Raw genomic sequence first — 13,595 nt, 5'->3', positions numbered from 1 at the left:
TACCTGTTAAGGCAAATTACTCGAGCGAGTATCTGCTTTTTCGAAAACATGCCTGCTCGTCCGAAAAGACTCGGGGGCCAGTGGGGGTGAGCGGTGAGTTGCAGGAGTGAGCAGGGGGGAGCGGGGGGGGGGGGGTTGGAAAGAGAGAGAGTGAGATCTACCCCCCGCCGGCCCCCGAATCATTTCGGGCAAGCAGGCATGTACTCGAAAATGGCGATACTCGCTTAAGTAATTTCCCTTAACAAGTACGCTCGCTCATCTCTAGTGGCGTGAGATGATTGTCTTTCATGATTTTTTTTTACTCTTTCAGGAGATGTCTATCAAATAGACTTCTAGATTTAGCCACCCGATGGTTTTTATGTGTTTTGAGGCCTGTTGAGGGTTTTTCTAGCATGTTCCAATAATGTACAGTATCTGTCAAAAGTTTGGACACACCTTTTCAGTCCATGGATTTCTTGTTTTTCTTTCATTATCTTTATTGTAGATTCATACTGAAGACATTTAAACTATGAAGGAACACATATGAAATTAAAAGGGTTGTCTGGTTGCAATATAATTTTGTAAGTACACATGCACAGGGCATAAAATAACCAAACCAGTGGTACTTACCTGTCCTCATCCCCACCGATCCAGTGTTGCAGCTCCACGGTTCTTCTGGTCTTTGCTGTGCAACGAACATCCCAATCAGAGGCCGCAGTGGTCGGTGCATTCTTCTGGCATGTCCACTTACAGCATCTAAGCACTGTATGGAACTGTATTCCAACCCTTCTAATACAACTGATTGTTCTCAAACACAATAAAGCATCAAAAAAGCCCATAAATAACTCTTGACAAGGCATACCTGTTAATTGAAAGCCATCTCAGGTGACTACATGAAGCTGATTGAGAGAATGCCTGCCAAGTGTATGCAAAGCTGTCATGAAAGCAACAGGGAACTACATTGAAGAATCTAACATTTAAAACATTCTGGTTTGTTTAAAGGGGTTGTCCCGCGCCGAAACGGGTTTTTTTTTTTTTTAAACCCCCCCCCCCGTTCGGCGCGAGACAACCCCGATGCAGGGGTTAAAAAAACCACCCGCACAGCGCTTACCTGAATCCCGGCGGTCCGGCGTCTTCATACTCACCTGCTGAAGATGGCCGCCGGGATCCTCTGTCTTCATGGACCGCAGGGCTTCTGTGCGGTCCATTGCCGATTCCAGCCTCCTGATTGGCTGGAATCGGCACGTGACGGGGCGGAGCTACACGGAGCTACACGGAGCCCCATTCAGAAAAGAAGAAGACCCGGACTGCGCAAGCGCGGCTAATTTGGCCATTGGAGGGCGAAAATTAGTCGGCACCATGGAGACGAGGACGCTAGCAACGGAGCAGGTAAGTATAAAACTTTTTATAACTTCTGTATGGCTCATAATTAATGCACAATGTACATTACAAAGTGCATTATTATGGCCATGCAGAAGTGTATAGACCCACTTGCTGCCTCGGGACAACCCCTTTAACAACGTTTTGTTGACTGCTTAATTCTATGTGTTCCTTCATAGTTTTATAGCTTCACTTTTTTCAATATAAATCTAAAACATATAAAATACAAAACAAAACGAGAATTTATGGAATGAAAAGGTGTGTCCAAACTTTTGTCTAGTACTGTATCAACAATGTATTTAATTTGTATCTTGATAAAATAGATTTCTTAATGAAATTGGAAGAAAGGTAAAGGTGGAGGTCTATATTATAGCGATTAATGTTTTAGGGGGGTCTACTTTACTTTTCCGTGATCTAGGGGCCTGTAGCTAATGCGCAGCACTGTATCATTCCAATTGTGCATCTATGAACTTAGTATCATTATTAGTCTTTACTCAAATAGCCACATCCATACATAGAACATTACCATGGTGAGTTTTTTTAGACTTGTTATATCTCATAGCTTATTCTTTCAACAGTGTGTTAGTAAATGTAGAATATCTCTAATACTTACTGATTCAGACTTTTTCATACCACGGATTTAGATTTAATTATACTTGTGGCATGTTAGAAAAATTTTAATTCACTAAAGTTAATCTAGAGGTCTCCAATGTGAGAAAGTCTTTGCGATCAGTAGCCTGAAAGCTTCCATTAATCATTTAGAAAAGGGCTGTCACATTATATGTCCCGTACATAGTAAGAGTGAAAAACATAATCGACAGACAACTTGATTAGAGAGATATAGGCAGCTCCCTGTGTTTAATTACGGAGTTTGAGAGTTACATTACAGATAACACCATTTCTGTGTTTAGTTATAGCGACAGAGATTACAGGTAATCAATACAAAAGTAATACATTCCACTTTATATATTCCTTTTTACTTAGCTAAAAGTAACTGTTCACAGTAGCATTTAACCAACCTCCACAAAATAACCCTTTCAAGAACATTTGTGTCAAAAGTATAAAAAACTCCATAGAACGCAGACTTTATATTTTCTAAATTATTTTAACTATGTTTTTGTCCTCTCTGGAATGCTGAATAGCATGCTTGAGAAATGTAATGGGGTAAATAAAAGAATATTTGGAATCTATTCTCATTCTAAAGAAAAGTAAAAATACCGGAATGGAGCAGAATTCAAGTGTCATGGTTATTGCTCTACTTAACAAACAACCTGTCTGAGTTGCCGTCCTTCAGAATTGAACATTGTAAGCATCATGTCATAGCAGGAAATAACTCAGTAACAATGCGCAATTTTTTTCTTAACCTGTACAAAGTAATAAAAAGAATTGTGGCCACCAATTACAATTTGCACTTGTATTTCCTTGCACTTTTATTCCAGATTGGTGACTTTGTATACATGATTGAAGGAATGGGTACTCCACCTCTTCCGTCTACCTTTGCTCCTGTATTTAGCCCAAATGTTTTTCACGTGAAGAATGGAAATCCAGGTAAACGTATCTTTCTAAATTAAGCCTCAAAAGGACAAATGCACAGACAAAAAAGAACATGTATTGTATTTTTTCACCTGATGGAAATGCGGGCACAAAAACTCTCCATGTGAGGAAAACCATTGAAACTAATTGGTTTTTTTGGTCGTGGTTTAGGGTGGCTTTACACTAGCGTGTGCGTACAAAGGTGTGTACGTATGTGCACACCCCTGTACGCGCAAAAACACGCATGTATGAAGGTTGGCGCATTGCCTTCAATGGAGCCGCGGCTGCTGCTGAAGGCTTCATTGAAGGCAATGGTCTGCCGGCACCCCTGAATTGATTTTTTCAAGGAAGATCTTTAAGTATAAGCTCTTCCCTGAAAATCATCCCTTTTAGTGCGGCAGATGTTTTCTTCATCCCCGCGGGGAATAAAGGTGCTCAGTAGAGATGAGCGAACACGTTCGGCTCCGCCCCTTTTTCGCCCGAACACCGAACTTTGCGAACACTTCAGTGTTCGGGCGAAAAAGTTCGGGGGCCGCCGTGGCGGTGCGGCGGGGAGTGGGGGGGAGAGGGAGAGAGAGAGGGCTCCCCCCTGTTCCCCGCTACTGCCGCCCGCGCCGCCGCGCATCTCCCCGCCCCCCGGCGGCACCCGGACACTTACGCGCGAACACTGCAGTGTTCGGCAAAGCCGGTGTCCGGGTGCGGATGTGTCCGTAACGGACACGTTCGCTCATCCCTAGTGCTCAGCCAATCATTTAGTCATTTAGCATGTAATAGCATAACAAATAGGCCCACCTCTCCCCACTCCTGCTGTGTTCTGCTGTGCCTCTCAGGCCTCTGCTATGTTGTTTCCACATGGGCTAGAAAAAAAATCCCAAAATGCAGAAAGATAGGTCATGCTGCGATTTATTCTTAATGACACATCGCATATGAAAATAAAACCATTGAGAATCATGCATTTCATAATTCTGTGTTTTCACTCACTCTTTCATCGTGCGAAAAGCATATGATTTTATCACAAGTGTGAAGGCGGTCTAAAACTGGGAAAACTTAGTGACTTGTATAAGGCCACCCTAGGCTTATACTCAAGAGGGACAAGGGCGTGCCTAGCGGGGAGTAAAGAATCCCCTGGCACAACTGTCACAGTTGTGGCAGAGGATCGCAAAGCTCTCCCATTTATTTTAATGGGGATGCCGCTGCCAGTGGCCCCATTGAAAGCACTAGGATGTCAGCACCCCTGCAGTGATTTTCGGGGAAGGTCTTTAAATATAAGCCCCTGCCTGAAAATGCTCCCTAGCTGTAGTAAAAAAAGAAAAAAATATATATACTCACCTGTCCGCCGCTGCCAGGGCTCAGGCACGTCTAGCCGCTTGTTATCCCGGAACTGTAATGAAGTTCTTTCAGCAGGCAGCGCTCAGCCATTCAATGAATTCACTACCTGTGATTCACAATCCATTCGCTGCCTGTGATTAGCTGAGTGCTGTGACCAATCACAGGCGGCGCTCAGCTGTCATTCAATCATTGGCGGAGTGCTGCCTATGATTGGCTGAGGGCTCAGGCAATCAGACGCAGCCCTTTCAGCAGGTGGGGTTTTTAAATCCCTGCCTGCTGAAAGAACTTCATTACAGTGCCGGGGACCAAGCAGCTAGATGCGCCTAAGCTCTGGCAGCAGCAGAGAGATGAATATTTATTTATTTTTATTTTTTTTACACCAGAAAGGAATGATTTTCAGGGAAGGGCTTATATTTAAAGTCCTTCCCTGAAAATCACAGCAGGGGTTGCCGGCAGACCATTGCTTTCAATGGAGCCACCACCAGCATCCGCGGCCACATTGAAAGCAATAGTGCACGGGACCCTAACTCGAGTATAAGCCGAGGGGCGCTTTTTAAGCATAAAAAATGTGCTGAAAAAGTCGGCTTATACTCGAGTATATACAGTATTAACCCCCATTATTGATTCAGAGGAAGGCAAAAAACCCTCTGAATGTTCTGTATGTCACAGATTAATTTTAAAGTATGCACAATCACTGTTTTTTAAATGCTGGAATCACATATGTAGATTTCAGAGGGTCAAAAAAAATATATATATATTTTAATATAGAAAATGCAATTAAAACAAAGAAATTAAAAATTGAAAGTGTTCAAAAGAAAAAAAAAACACAATAAATTATAGGGAAAATGCAAACAAACAAACATAAATACCAAGAAAATTGGTATCCCTGCATTTGTAATGATCCATGCAATAAAATAATTATGCTATTTTTTCTGCAAGGTTCACGCCATATAGCCTCTGGTCAGATGGGCGTGTGTTTTGCATGCGCATAATGCACTTTCTAAAAGAACCAGTTGGTTCCTATAGAAGCGTTCATATGCGCGGAATTTAAAGCACAAAACAGCACACACCTAGAAAAGATAAGACATGGGTGCGTGTTTTGCCGGAGTTTCCATTGACTCCTAGGGTACCGGGAGTTAATGGAAACTTGTGCGCATGGAATAGCTTCCCCGCTGCTTACAACAGGACATTTAAAAGGTGCTTCTGGCCAGAAGCACCTTTTAAATGTCCCACTGTTTACCCCATAGTCCCTGCGGAGATGTGGGGACTCCCAGAGGGTTCCGTTAATCCCAGCAGGGAGTCCCCTCATCACTGAACACTGTGATAGCACTGTCACAGTGTTCAGTGATGAGGGGACTGCAGTGGGGACAAAAGAATCCCCTGTCACAGCTGTGTAAGAGGACCCTGATGCTATCCCATTGCTGCTGCTGCCCCATTGAAAGCAAAGGGATGAAGGCAAACTCCGCAGCAATGACTTCGGGAAGGGGTGTGAAATATAAACCCCGCCTCGGAAATCATCCTTAGCTGTAGAAAAAAAAAAGAAGTAAACTCATCTAGAAGCGCTGTCTGGCTATTCTCCCCATCCCCGGCAGTCTTCCTCCGTATTCTGATGGCCAGGCATTGAAAAATCTGCCTCTGATTGGTTGAGCGCTGTGACCAATTAGAGGCAGCGACTAGTCATTCATTGAAAAATGCTAATTTCTCCAAATTTTTTCTCTAAATTTTAGTTTTTTTTTACATAGATAAACACAAAACATATCGACCAAAATTCATTACTAGTATAAACTTCAATGTGTTAAGATTGTGAAAAAAAACAGAATCATTTAAATAAGTAAATGTATTCCAAAGTTATTACCACAGAGATGTCAGATTTAAAAAATGGGGCAGTTTGAAGAAGGCCAAAAGTGAGGCCTCTTTCACACGAGTGTCAAAGCGAGTAGGCGCGTCAAAAAATCGCATCTGAAAGAACCCATGGTTTCCTATGGGTACTTTCAGATGAACGATTTTTTGACGCGCCAAAAAAAATACACATGAAAATATAGGCACGTTTTTTGATGCCGAGATATCTCTTCAGCAAAAGAAAGGAAATGTCCTATCCTTTAATGGCACAGGACCGGCGGCTGCCATAGACTCCTATGGGAGCCCGCCAGCAAAGGGAGTGGGCAGGGGGGAGGGAGGGATAGTGGCATACTCGCTAATAGCAGCCGCAATGTGCTTGTGGCTGCTATTGGTTCACCCGATTCAACCCTGTTTTAGCGCTGTTATCTGAGCGTTAAAAGAGCCCTGACTGTGACAAAAATGGGTTAAACACTTTATGTGCTCCATTTTTATTATTAAATAACGTTATTAGAACAAGGTTATTCTATTTCTCATACATGAAACAACTAATTACATTAATTAACAAATTAGTGCTTAGTGTTTAGGAGTTATATGTATAATCCGCTTTTATATGAGAGATAAAAGAGGCATTGTTAATCCCTCAATGGACTATATTAAGAAATTACATTAAACTAAATAGAGATAGAAAGACATTTGCAGGATTAAATATATACTTTTATCAGTCATCTTGCTTAGCTCAATTAACTAGTTTAAGACTTTTTACAGATCCCATTATAAGCAAGCATTGTTTGCCCAATTAACCTTTTGTATTGCAATGTTTATGTAGAATTCCGCAATAACATGCATACCTATAGTTTGTTCTAATTTATAATTAATAAGTCGAAAACCCCTCTGATTAAAGAGCCCTTTTTAAGACCGGGTTCATACAGGCAAGAAAATTGTGCAAGATTTGTGCGTTGTGAGATGCACAAATTTCGCACGAATATGAATTCTTTTGAATGGGCTCATACACAGGATGCTTTCTCTGCATCGCTCATGTATATGACCTCATCAATTCAATTACTGGAGAGTGATTTATGTAAATATTGCATGCACTTTAATGAATTTTCAATATTATCTGCAATACAGATGCACAGAACATATGCTATTTTAAATGCAAAGAAAATAGCACAGTGGAAGAAATACTGGAAATCCCATTGGTGAATGAAAGAAGAGAGAAGGCATTAGCGCTTGCAGCTCAGATGCATATGACCTTATTAGAGTATGAACGTAGAAAAGTTACTGGCACGTTGGAGAGCAGCAGTGTGCGAGCGGCAGTGGCTTCATCAGGAGGGAATATTGGGGAGGTATGTAAATAGAAAGTACTCATTTTTTATATCTGCTTAAGCCACAATGCTTACACAGATGAATCCAGAATTATTGTAGAAGGAAATGTGTTTCCTAACATTCCTAAATAAATATCCGAGTTAACGGGAACCTGTCATCATGTTTGAGCTACGAAAACTATGTTACACTGTTGTGAGGGAGCCCTTTGGCCTCATGTCCACTTGCACGCACGGATTCCATTGATGAATCCCGCAGCGGAATCTGTTGGGTGTCCGCGGACATTGAGAAGAAAAAACTGTTTTTTTACCTCTCTGGATCCAGCGCGGGACACTTTATGCACACGAGCAGATGAAAAATCGCAGCATGCTCCATTTTTGTGCAGATTCCTTCCATTGAAGTCAATGGAAGCTGTCCAATCTGCATCCCTTCCCAAATTGAGTTTTTGGAAAAGGGTTGCTTGGCAATGACGCGGGAAAAGCAGGAGTTTGAAAAAAAATCTGTACTGCACATGTCCGACGGCGAGTCATGTGGACCATCCGCAGTACAGATGAAGAGAAAGCAGGTACGCTTGGACCCCGCTGCTGCCAGGACTGCATTCCAAATGCGGAATTCGACCTGCCCATGTGCATGACGGCATAGTATGAGTTGAGTGCTGTGCGAGCCAGGAGTTCTTGTATTTATGAGAACAAAATGAGAACAGCTTCCCCTACCCTCTAGACCGCTGATTCAGCTTTCTATCTATGGGGGCTTTTTCACATGTCCGTAGGCATTTTTACGTCCGCCCGCCAGTGCCGTAAAGATGCGTGAACGGAAGCATAAATCTAAAATTTGTGCGTCCGTTCAGATGGCATGGACCCAGTGCATATATGCCGAGGCCGCCATGCCGTTGCTCTCCCCCTCGCCGACTCACCTCCTCTATCCTCCCCTCTGGATATTTGCAATAGGAGGGGAAGGGGAAGGGGAAAGATGGGGGCGTAGGTAAGCTCCCGCCCCCTGCCTGTCCCTTGTCCGCAGCCAGAAATGGGATGAGGCGGAATGGGGCGGTGCTTAGCTCTGCCCCTTCCCACTGCAACAGCTGGAGAGAGGAGGAGAGAAGAGGGAGGGAGTTTAGCAGTCACGCTGCTAATATCCCTCTGACCTCCCTTTTCTGGCTGCTGTCATTGGCTCCCATAGGAGCCCATGCAGCAGCCGACGTATTCCGGATGGAAATCCAATGCATTAGATGGTACTGTATACCGGCCAGCCGTGAAAACTGCAGCTGATATACGCTCATGTGAATAAAGCTTGACTCTGATATTGTTCGCTTGTTCAAACGAGAAATCAGCTCATCTAAATGGACCCTCTTTCTCGTGGATGATTTTCTGCAGCAAAGTCAGTGTCAAAAAATCGTGACTAATTGAGCCAATGGTTTCCTATGGAAACCTTGACATGAACGATTTCTAGCTGCGTCAAAAAAACGCACCAAAAAAGATGGAATATCAGAGGCAGAATTCAGCGACTGAAATTCTCTGCTGCGTGGAAAAATAGGTCTTCTTGACCTATCTTGTTGCAGAAAATCGCAGAAGCCTCCTGTGGGAGGCTTTGTGAGGCGGCCGGCAAAGGGTGATTAATTCGCCAGTAGTGCAGCTGCCACGGTTCCCTCTGCAGGGGAGAAGAAGGTATACCCCCATAGCACGGAGAGAGGAGTTCCCCTGCAAGGGAGAAGAAGAAATTGCCCCGCAGCGGGGAGTGATGGGTGTTCCCCTGCACGGGAGAAGAAGGAATTCCTTAGCAGTGGGGAGAGAGGGGGGGGAAGCATTTTCCTCTCTGCATTATCTTTCCTGCACCCAATCACTTTATTAAAAAATGAAAAGTAGATATGCCCTATTTTAGAAGCCATGCTTACTGTAGCGCAAGAGACCCATATGAGCCTCATCAAGACATGTTTAATCATTTCAAAATATGTTCAATCATTTTAACCTAGAAACGTTGCTTAGTGATATACAGCCACTCAAATAATTTGGGTATTGCCTACTGACGCTACATTAGATTTTGTGCCTATGAAAAATTATCCCATCACTAGAAAACAAGTTTTGTCTAGTACTTCTTCTTTTTAAATTACCAGCATTTTTTAATGCAGCTATAATGGGCAATGACACACATTGTGGAATAATAGCTAAAGCGGGTTTAATTCATTTATGTTTTTGTTTATTTATTGTGCTGCCACTGACTTCTATTGGCCACATTTTTCAAGCATTTTAAAGGTCAAAATGGCTTTATAATAATTACAATGTGAAAGGTGACTGCATGGAAATTAGTTATGAGGCTCCAAATATATTCATTGTATTTGTATAGCAACTAACAAAATGCTAATGTGAAACAATGCATTATGCAATACAACTATTCTGTTTTGAGTGGTATACTTTATCTGCACAAAAATGGCCAAGAGGGGAACCCTGCTAAGAATGCATTATTCATTTTCGGAAGGGAGAGGCAGTAATGGTTGATGTGATGATGTGCAATTTTGAAAATATATATTAAATATTGTAATTCACTGTTTAATGGGTTTTTATTTTGATCTTCTATTAAATGCAATATGCAAACATTTGTCACACACATGCAGCTTAGGGCATTTTGTATTTCTGCCTTTCTACATCTAAGCTATATAGAGTAAATAAACCATATTTCACAATACTACCAGTAAATTTTAACTATTACAAAAGGGCAGCTCAGTGCTGATTAAAATCCCATATGGATGCCTCCTAATGGTCTGGAATCCATACAAGTGTACAACAGAGGAATTAGTAGGTGGTGCTGTAGTTGTTGCATTATGCAGTGATTTGCGTAGCAGCACCAACATGTGGTTGTGTTCGAGACCGGGTTCTGCACAGTTGTGAGGGAATCATGGCAGAGCTGACGGAATTCCAACACAGTCAAATTGTTGGGGCCCATATGGTGGGGGCCTCTGTAACAAACGTAGCAGAAGTTGTTGCTGTATCCAAGATTATGACTGCATACAGTTAGAATGGAAAAAACACATTCGACAAACACCGGCGTGGATGGAAATGTGTGTTGAATAACAGAGACAAACGATCATTGCATAGGGTTGTGATAAAGAAGCAGACGACAGCTTTGGTGTTTCCATATTTTTGTCCACTTTAGTACATACCATTGATACTTGTCTATTTTTTAAATCTCTCTTTAAAGATCAAGGCTTCACTACGATCTTCATCGTTCTCCTCCACATCCAAAAAGTGCCAGACAATTGACTATGATGTGGAAACAAGCATGTCACAGTATTTTCAGGTCCCAAAGAAAATCAGCATTCCAGTTTCTGCAAGAATTCAAGTTCCTAGTCAGATAGTATCCGTGGAAGAAGAAAGTCTGAAAAGGGAACAAGGTAATGAAGACACATTTTTGTACTAATTAGTTGTTGTTGCCATTAGTAATTGCCATTTTTAAAATACGTTTTCCAGGGAGACAAACAAGTCAATGAGGAACAACTAAAAGCTCATTTACACGCAAAGATGATCGCTAAGAATTTGTTTCAAAAAATAGGATGATTGGCAGTTTGAGCAATCATTTTGCATAAGCTGCTGGTAGGTATTAATGCCTACTAGCAGCTTATTACTTTCATTTGCGTGAAAATGAACCTCCAGAGCTGTATGCAGAGAACAGCAGGTAGTCTGGTCTCTGTATACAATTCCTTTGTTCTGCCACAGGTCTGCAAGCTGAATGCAATGTAATTAGCGCTCCAATGGAGAGCGCAGCATGCTGTCCCTGCCATCAGCTCTCTGGCTGAACGATGGATTTTATACGCATCTAAAAATCATCGTTCAGCCGATGAGTGAAAGATGGGAGCATTTACACACAACGATTATTGCTCAAATGATGGCTTTTGAGCGAGTTTTCAGCGATAATCATTGCGTATAAATCAGACTTTAAGCAGCCACTGATATGCTTTTTTTGTTGTTGTTTTTTACTGTATTTTATTTTTCCGGTGCCGGATCAGAACTTTGTATTATACTTCCTTTGAAAAAGAATTTTTTTCAGTTTCTATGACACAGTGATTTAAAGGGCATTTACTATTCCAGGCATTTACTATTGATGACCTATCCTCAGGTTTAATTGGGATAGGTTATCAAAAGTAAATGTATGGAATACCCTTTTAAAGGGGTTATGTGAATTTTTAAAATTGATGACCTACCCTAGGGATAGGCCATCAAAATCTGGTAGGTCCAACTCTCAGAACCTGTTGAACTGATACAAGGGGCTGTGCAACTGATACAAGTGACTCTTCAATATCTTGAGGATAGGTAATCAGTTTTAAAAACCCAGATAACCTCTTCATTTCCATATGCCAGATTTTGATATACAAATTTTTGTCCTGAGGGGAATAAAACATTTTTTACCCTAAATTTTTCGCACATTCTTACCTTATGTCTTTGTTTTTTGCAATTCCTTCTTTACTTGGCCTTATGAAGAGTTAATCACACACCAAATATAGAGAACGTAGCAAATAATAAACAATTCAAAAGCTATTTTAGAAGATTCACACTTTATAGATTTGGCTTGTAGCTTGAGCTCATGAACAAGATCAAAACCCCAGGCATGTACATTTGCTCTTTTTTATTGAATGACAAGGTTTTTCAGTTGATGAAGTCACTTAAACATTTCATCTATTCAGGGACACTCGTATCCTATTACTTTACTTTGACACACAGAAAAAGAACTGCGCATTTTGTCATTCTGCTCTCAACTCCTTCATCCATTTTTATAGAATCAAGTGCTTTTTGATCTGTTCTTAGAAATTGAGGTCTCGGAAAAGAGACACTACATAACAACGTTAATAAAATGGCTGGACCTTGCATTAGGCAGGTGTAAAATTTAAGGATCTTTATATTTTACTACCTTGACTTGTTATTAATTTATGTTGGAAGACTACATCTGTATGACTCCTCTCTCTGTAAATGATTGGTTCTCTTAAAGGGGTATTCTGGTAACAAGAAGTTATCCCCCTATCCATGGGATAGGGGATAACTTGCTGATAATGGAGAATCCAAATGCTGGGACCCACACTAATCCCAACAATGTGGGTGCCACTTGCCACACTGCTGGTTGCCTCTGCATTGCAGCTCCAACTGAAATGGCGTCACTTTAAATACCTCGCTGGACGTACCTGCGCACTATAGCTCCATTCATTTCAATGGGGCTGACAAAAATAGCTGAGCTATATGCAAATGAATGGCCAGGCCTCCTTTCAAACGAGCTGTGATGTTAAAACAACTAAAAGTGGGGCAAACAAAATCCCCTCTTTGTCCCAACGGTCGAACCCCCAACAATCTATTCGTTTTCATCCAGTGGGTGGGTGAAAACTTGAAAATCCTTATTGGAATACCAGGTTAGCCAAGTTCAGCCTAAATGATGAACTCCTGTACATTCTATAGATTTTAATAATTTTCAGTGACCTTGCTTAATAAAGGTGTGATTCACTGGTTTTATAATCTAATCATTTTGCTAATGTAAACTAAAAAATCCCTTTTAAAATGAATTTCTGGTTGTGGCCTCAAAATGTTTCTAAAGGGCCATTTAGACACAACGATTATCGCTCAAAATTCGCTCAAAGGCAATCTTTTCAATCATTGTATGCATTTAGACGGCAAGATGATCGCTCAAAATTTGCTCAAACAGCAGTTTGAGTGACAGTTTTGAGCGTTCACTTTGCATAAGCTCTTAAGTAGCTAATTAGCTGCTTACGAGTTAATTAGTATGTAAATGAAGCCTCCCATTGTATACAGAAGACTGGTATACAGCTGAGCGCTTTAAGCGGGGGAAGACAGAACACAGCTGAAGCTCTGTCTTCTTCTTACTCCTCCTGTGTTCATGGAGCGCTCAGCTGGTATACCGCTGAGTGCTCTGAGCGGGGTATGCAGATCACAGCTGGAGCGCTGTCTTCTTCATACTCCTCCTGTATTCTCTGAGCGGGATACCAGCTGAAATAGTATCAGCGGTATCCCTCTGAAAACTCATCGCGCAGTCCTGGTAAGACTCATCATTGTTTTTCAGCTAGCTGAAAGAAAATGATGAGCGAATTGTTAACGAAAACTGCACAATTGCCGCAAGTTTAGACACAACGATTATCGCTAAAAAAAGCAAATTTTGAGCAATAATCATTGTGTCTAAATGGCACCTGAAAACAAAAGCATTGAGCAAGTTGAAATTCAACTTGC

The 13,595-nt window shown here is 41.6% G+C and overlaps 2 protein-coding genes across 2 annotated transcripts in view; one reads left to right on the top strand and one right to left on the bottom strand.

Moving 5' to 3' along the window:
- The window catches only part of CFAP47 (cilia and flagella associated protein 47), a 508,792-nt gene that overhangs the window by 255,883 nt on the left and 239,314 nt on the right, over positions 1-13,595 (top strand). Inside the window, exons 44-46 of the mRNA XM_066577980.1 lie at positions 2,799-2,907; positions 7,189-7,406; positions 10,573-10,765. Of these exons, the coding sequence (XP_066434077.1) occupies positions 2,799-2,907; positions 7,189-7,406; positions 10,573-10,765 (520 nt within the window). The remainder of the gene's footprint in view (positions 1-2,798; positions 2,908-7,188; positions 7,407-10,572; positions 10,766-13,595) is intronic.
- Positions 1-13,595, bottom strand: part of AMELX (amelogenin X-linked) — a 677,225-nt gene that overhangs the window by 432,169 nt on the left and 231,461 nt on the right. The window lies entirely within an intron of this gene.

The sequence above is a fragment of the Eleutherodactylus coqui genome, chromosome 1 (assembly GCF_035609145.1).
Source record: "Eleutherodactylus coqui strain aEleCoq1 chromosome 1, aEleCoq1.hap1, whole genome shotgun sequence".
Taxonomy (NCBI): Eukaryota; Metazoa; Chordata; class Amphibia; order Anura; family Eleutherodactylidae; genus Eleutherodactylus; species Eleutherodactylus coqui.
Note: the sequence above shows the minus strand (reverse complement) of the source record. Positions and strands in the feature narration are given on the sequence as shown.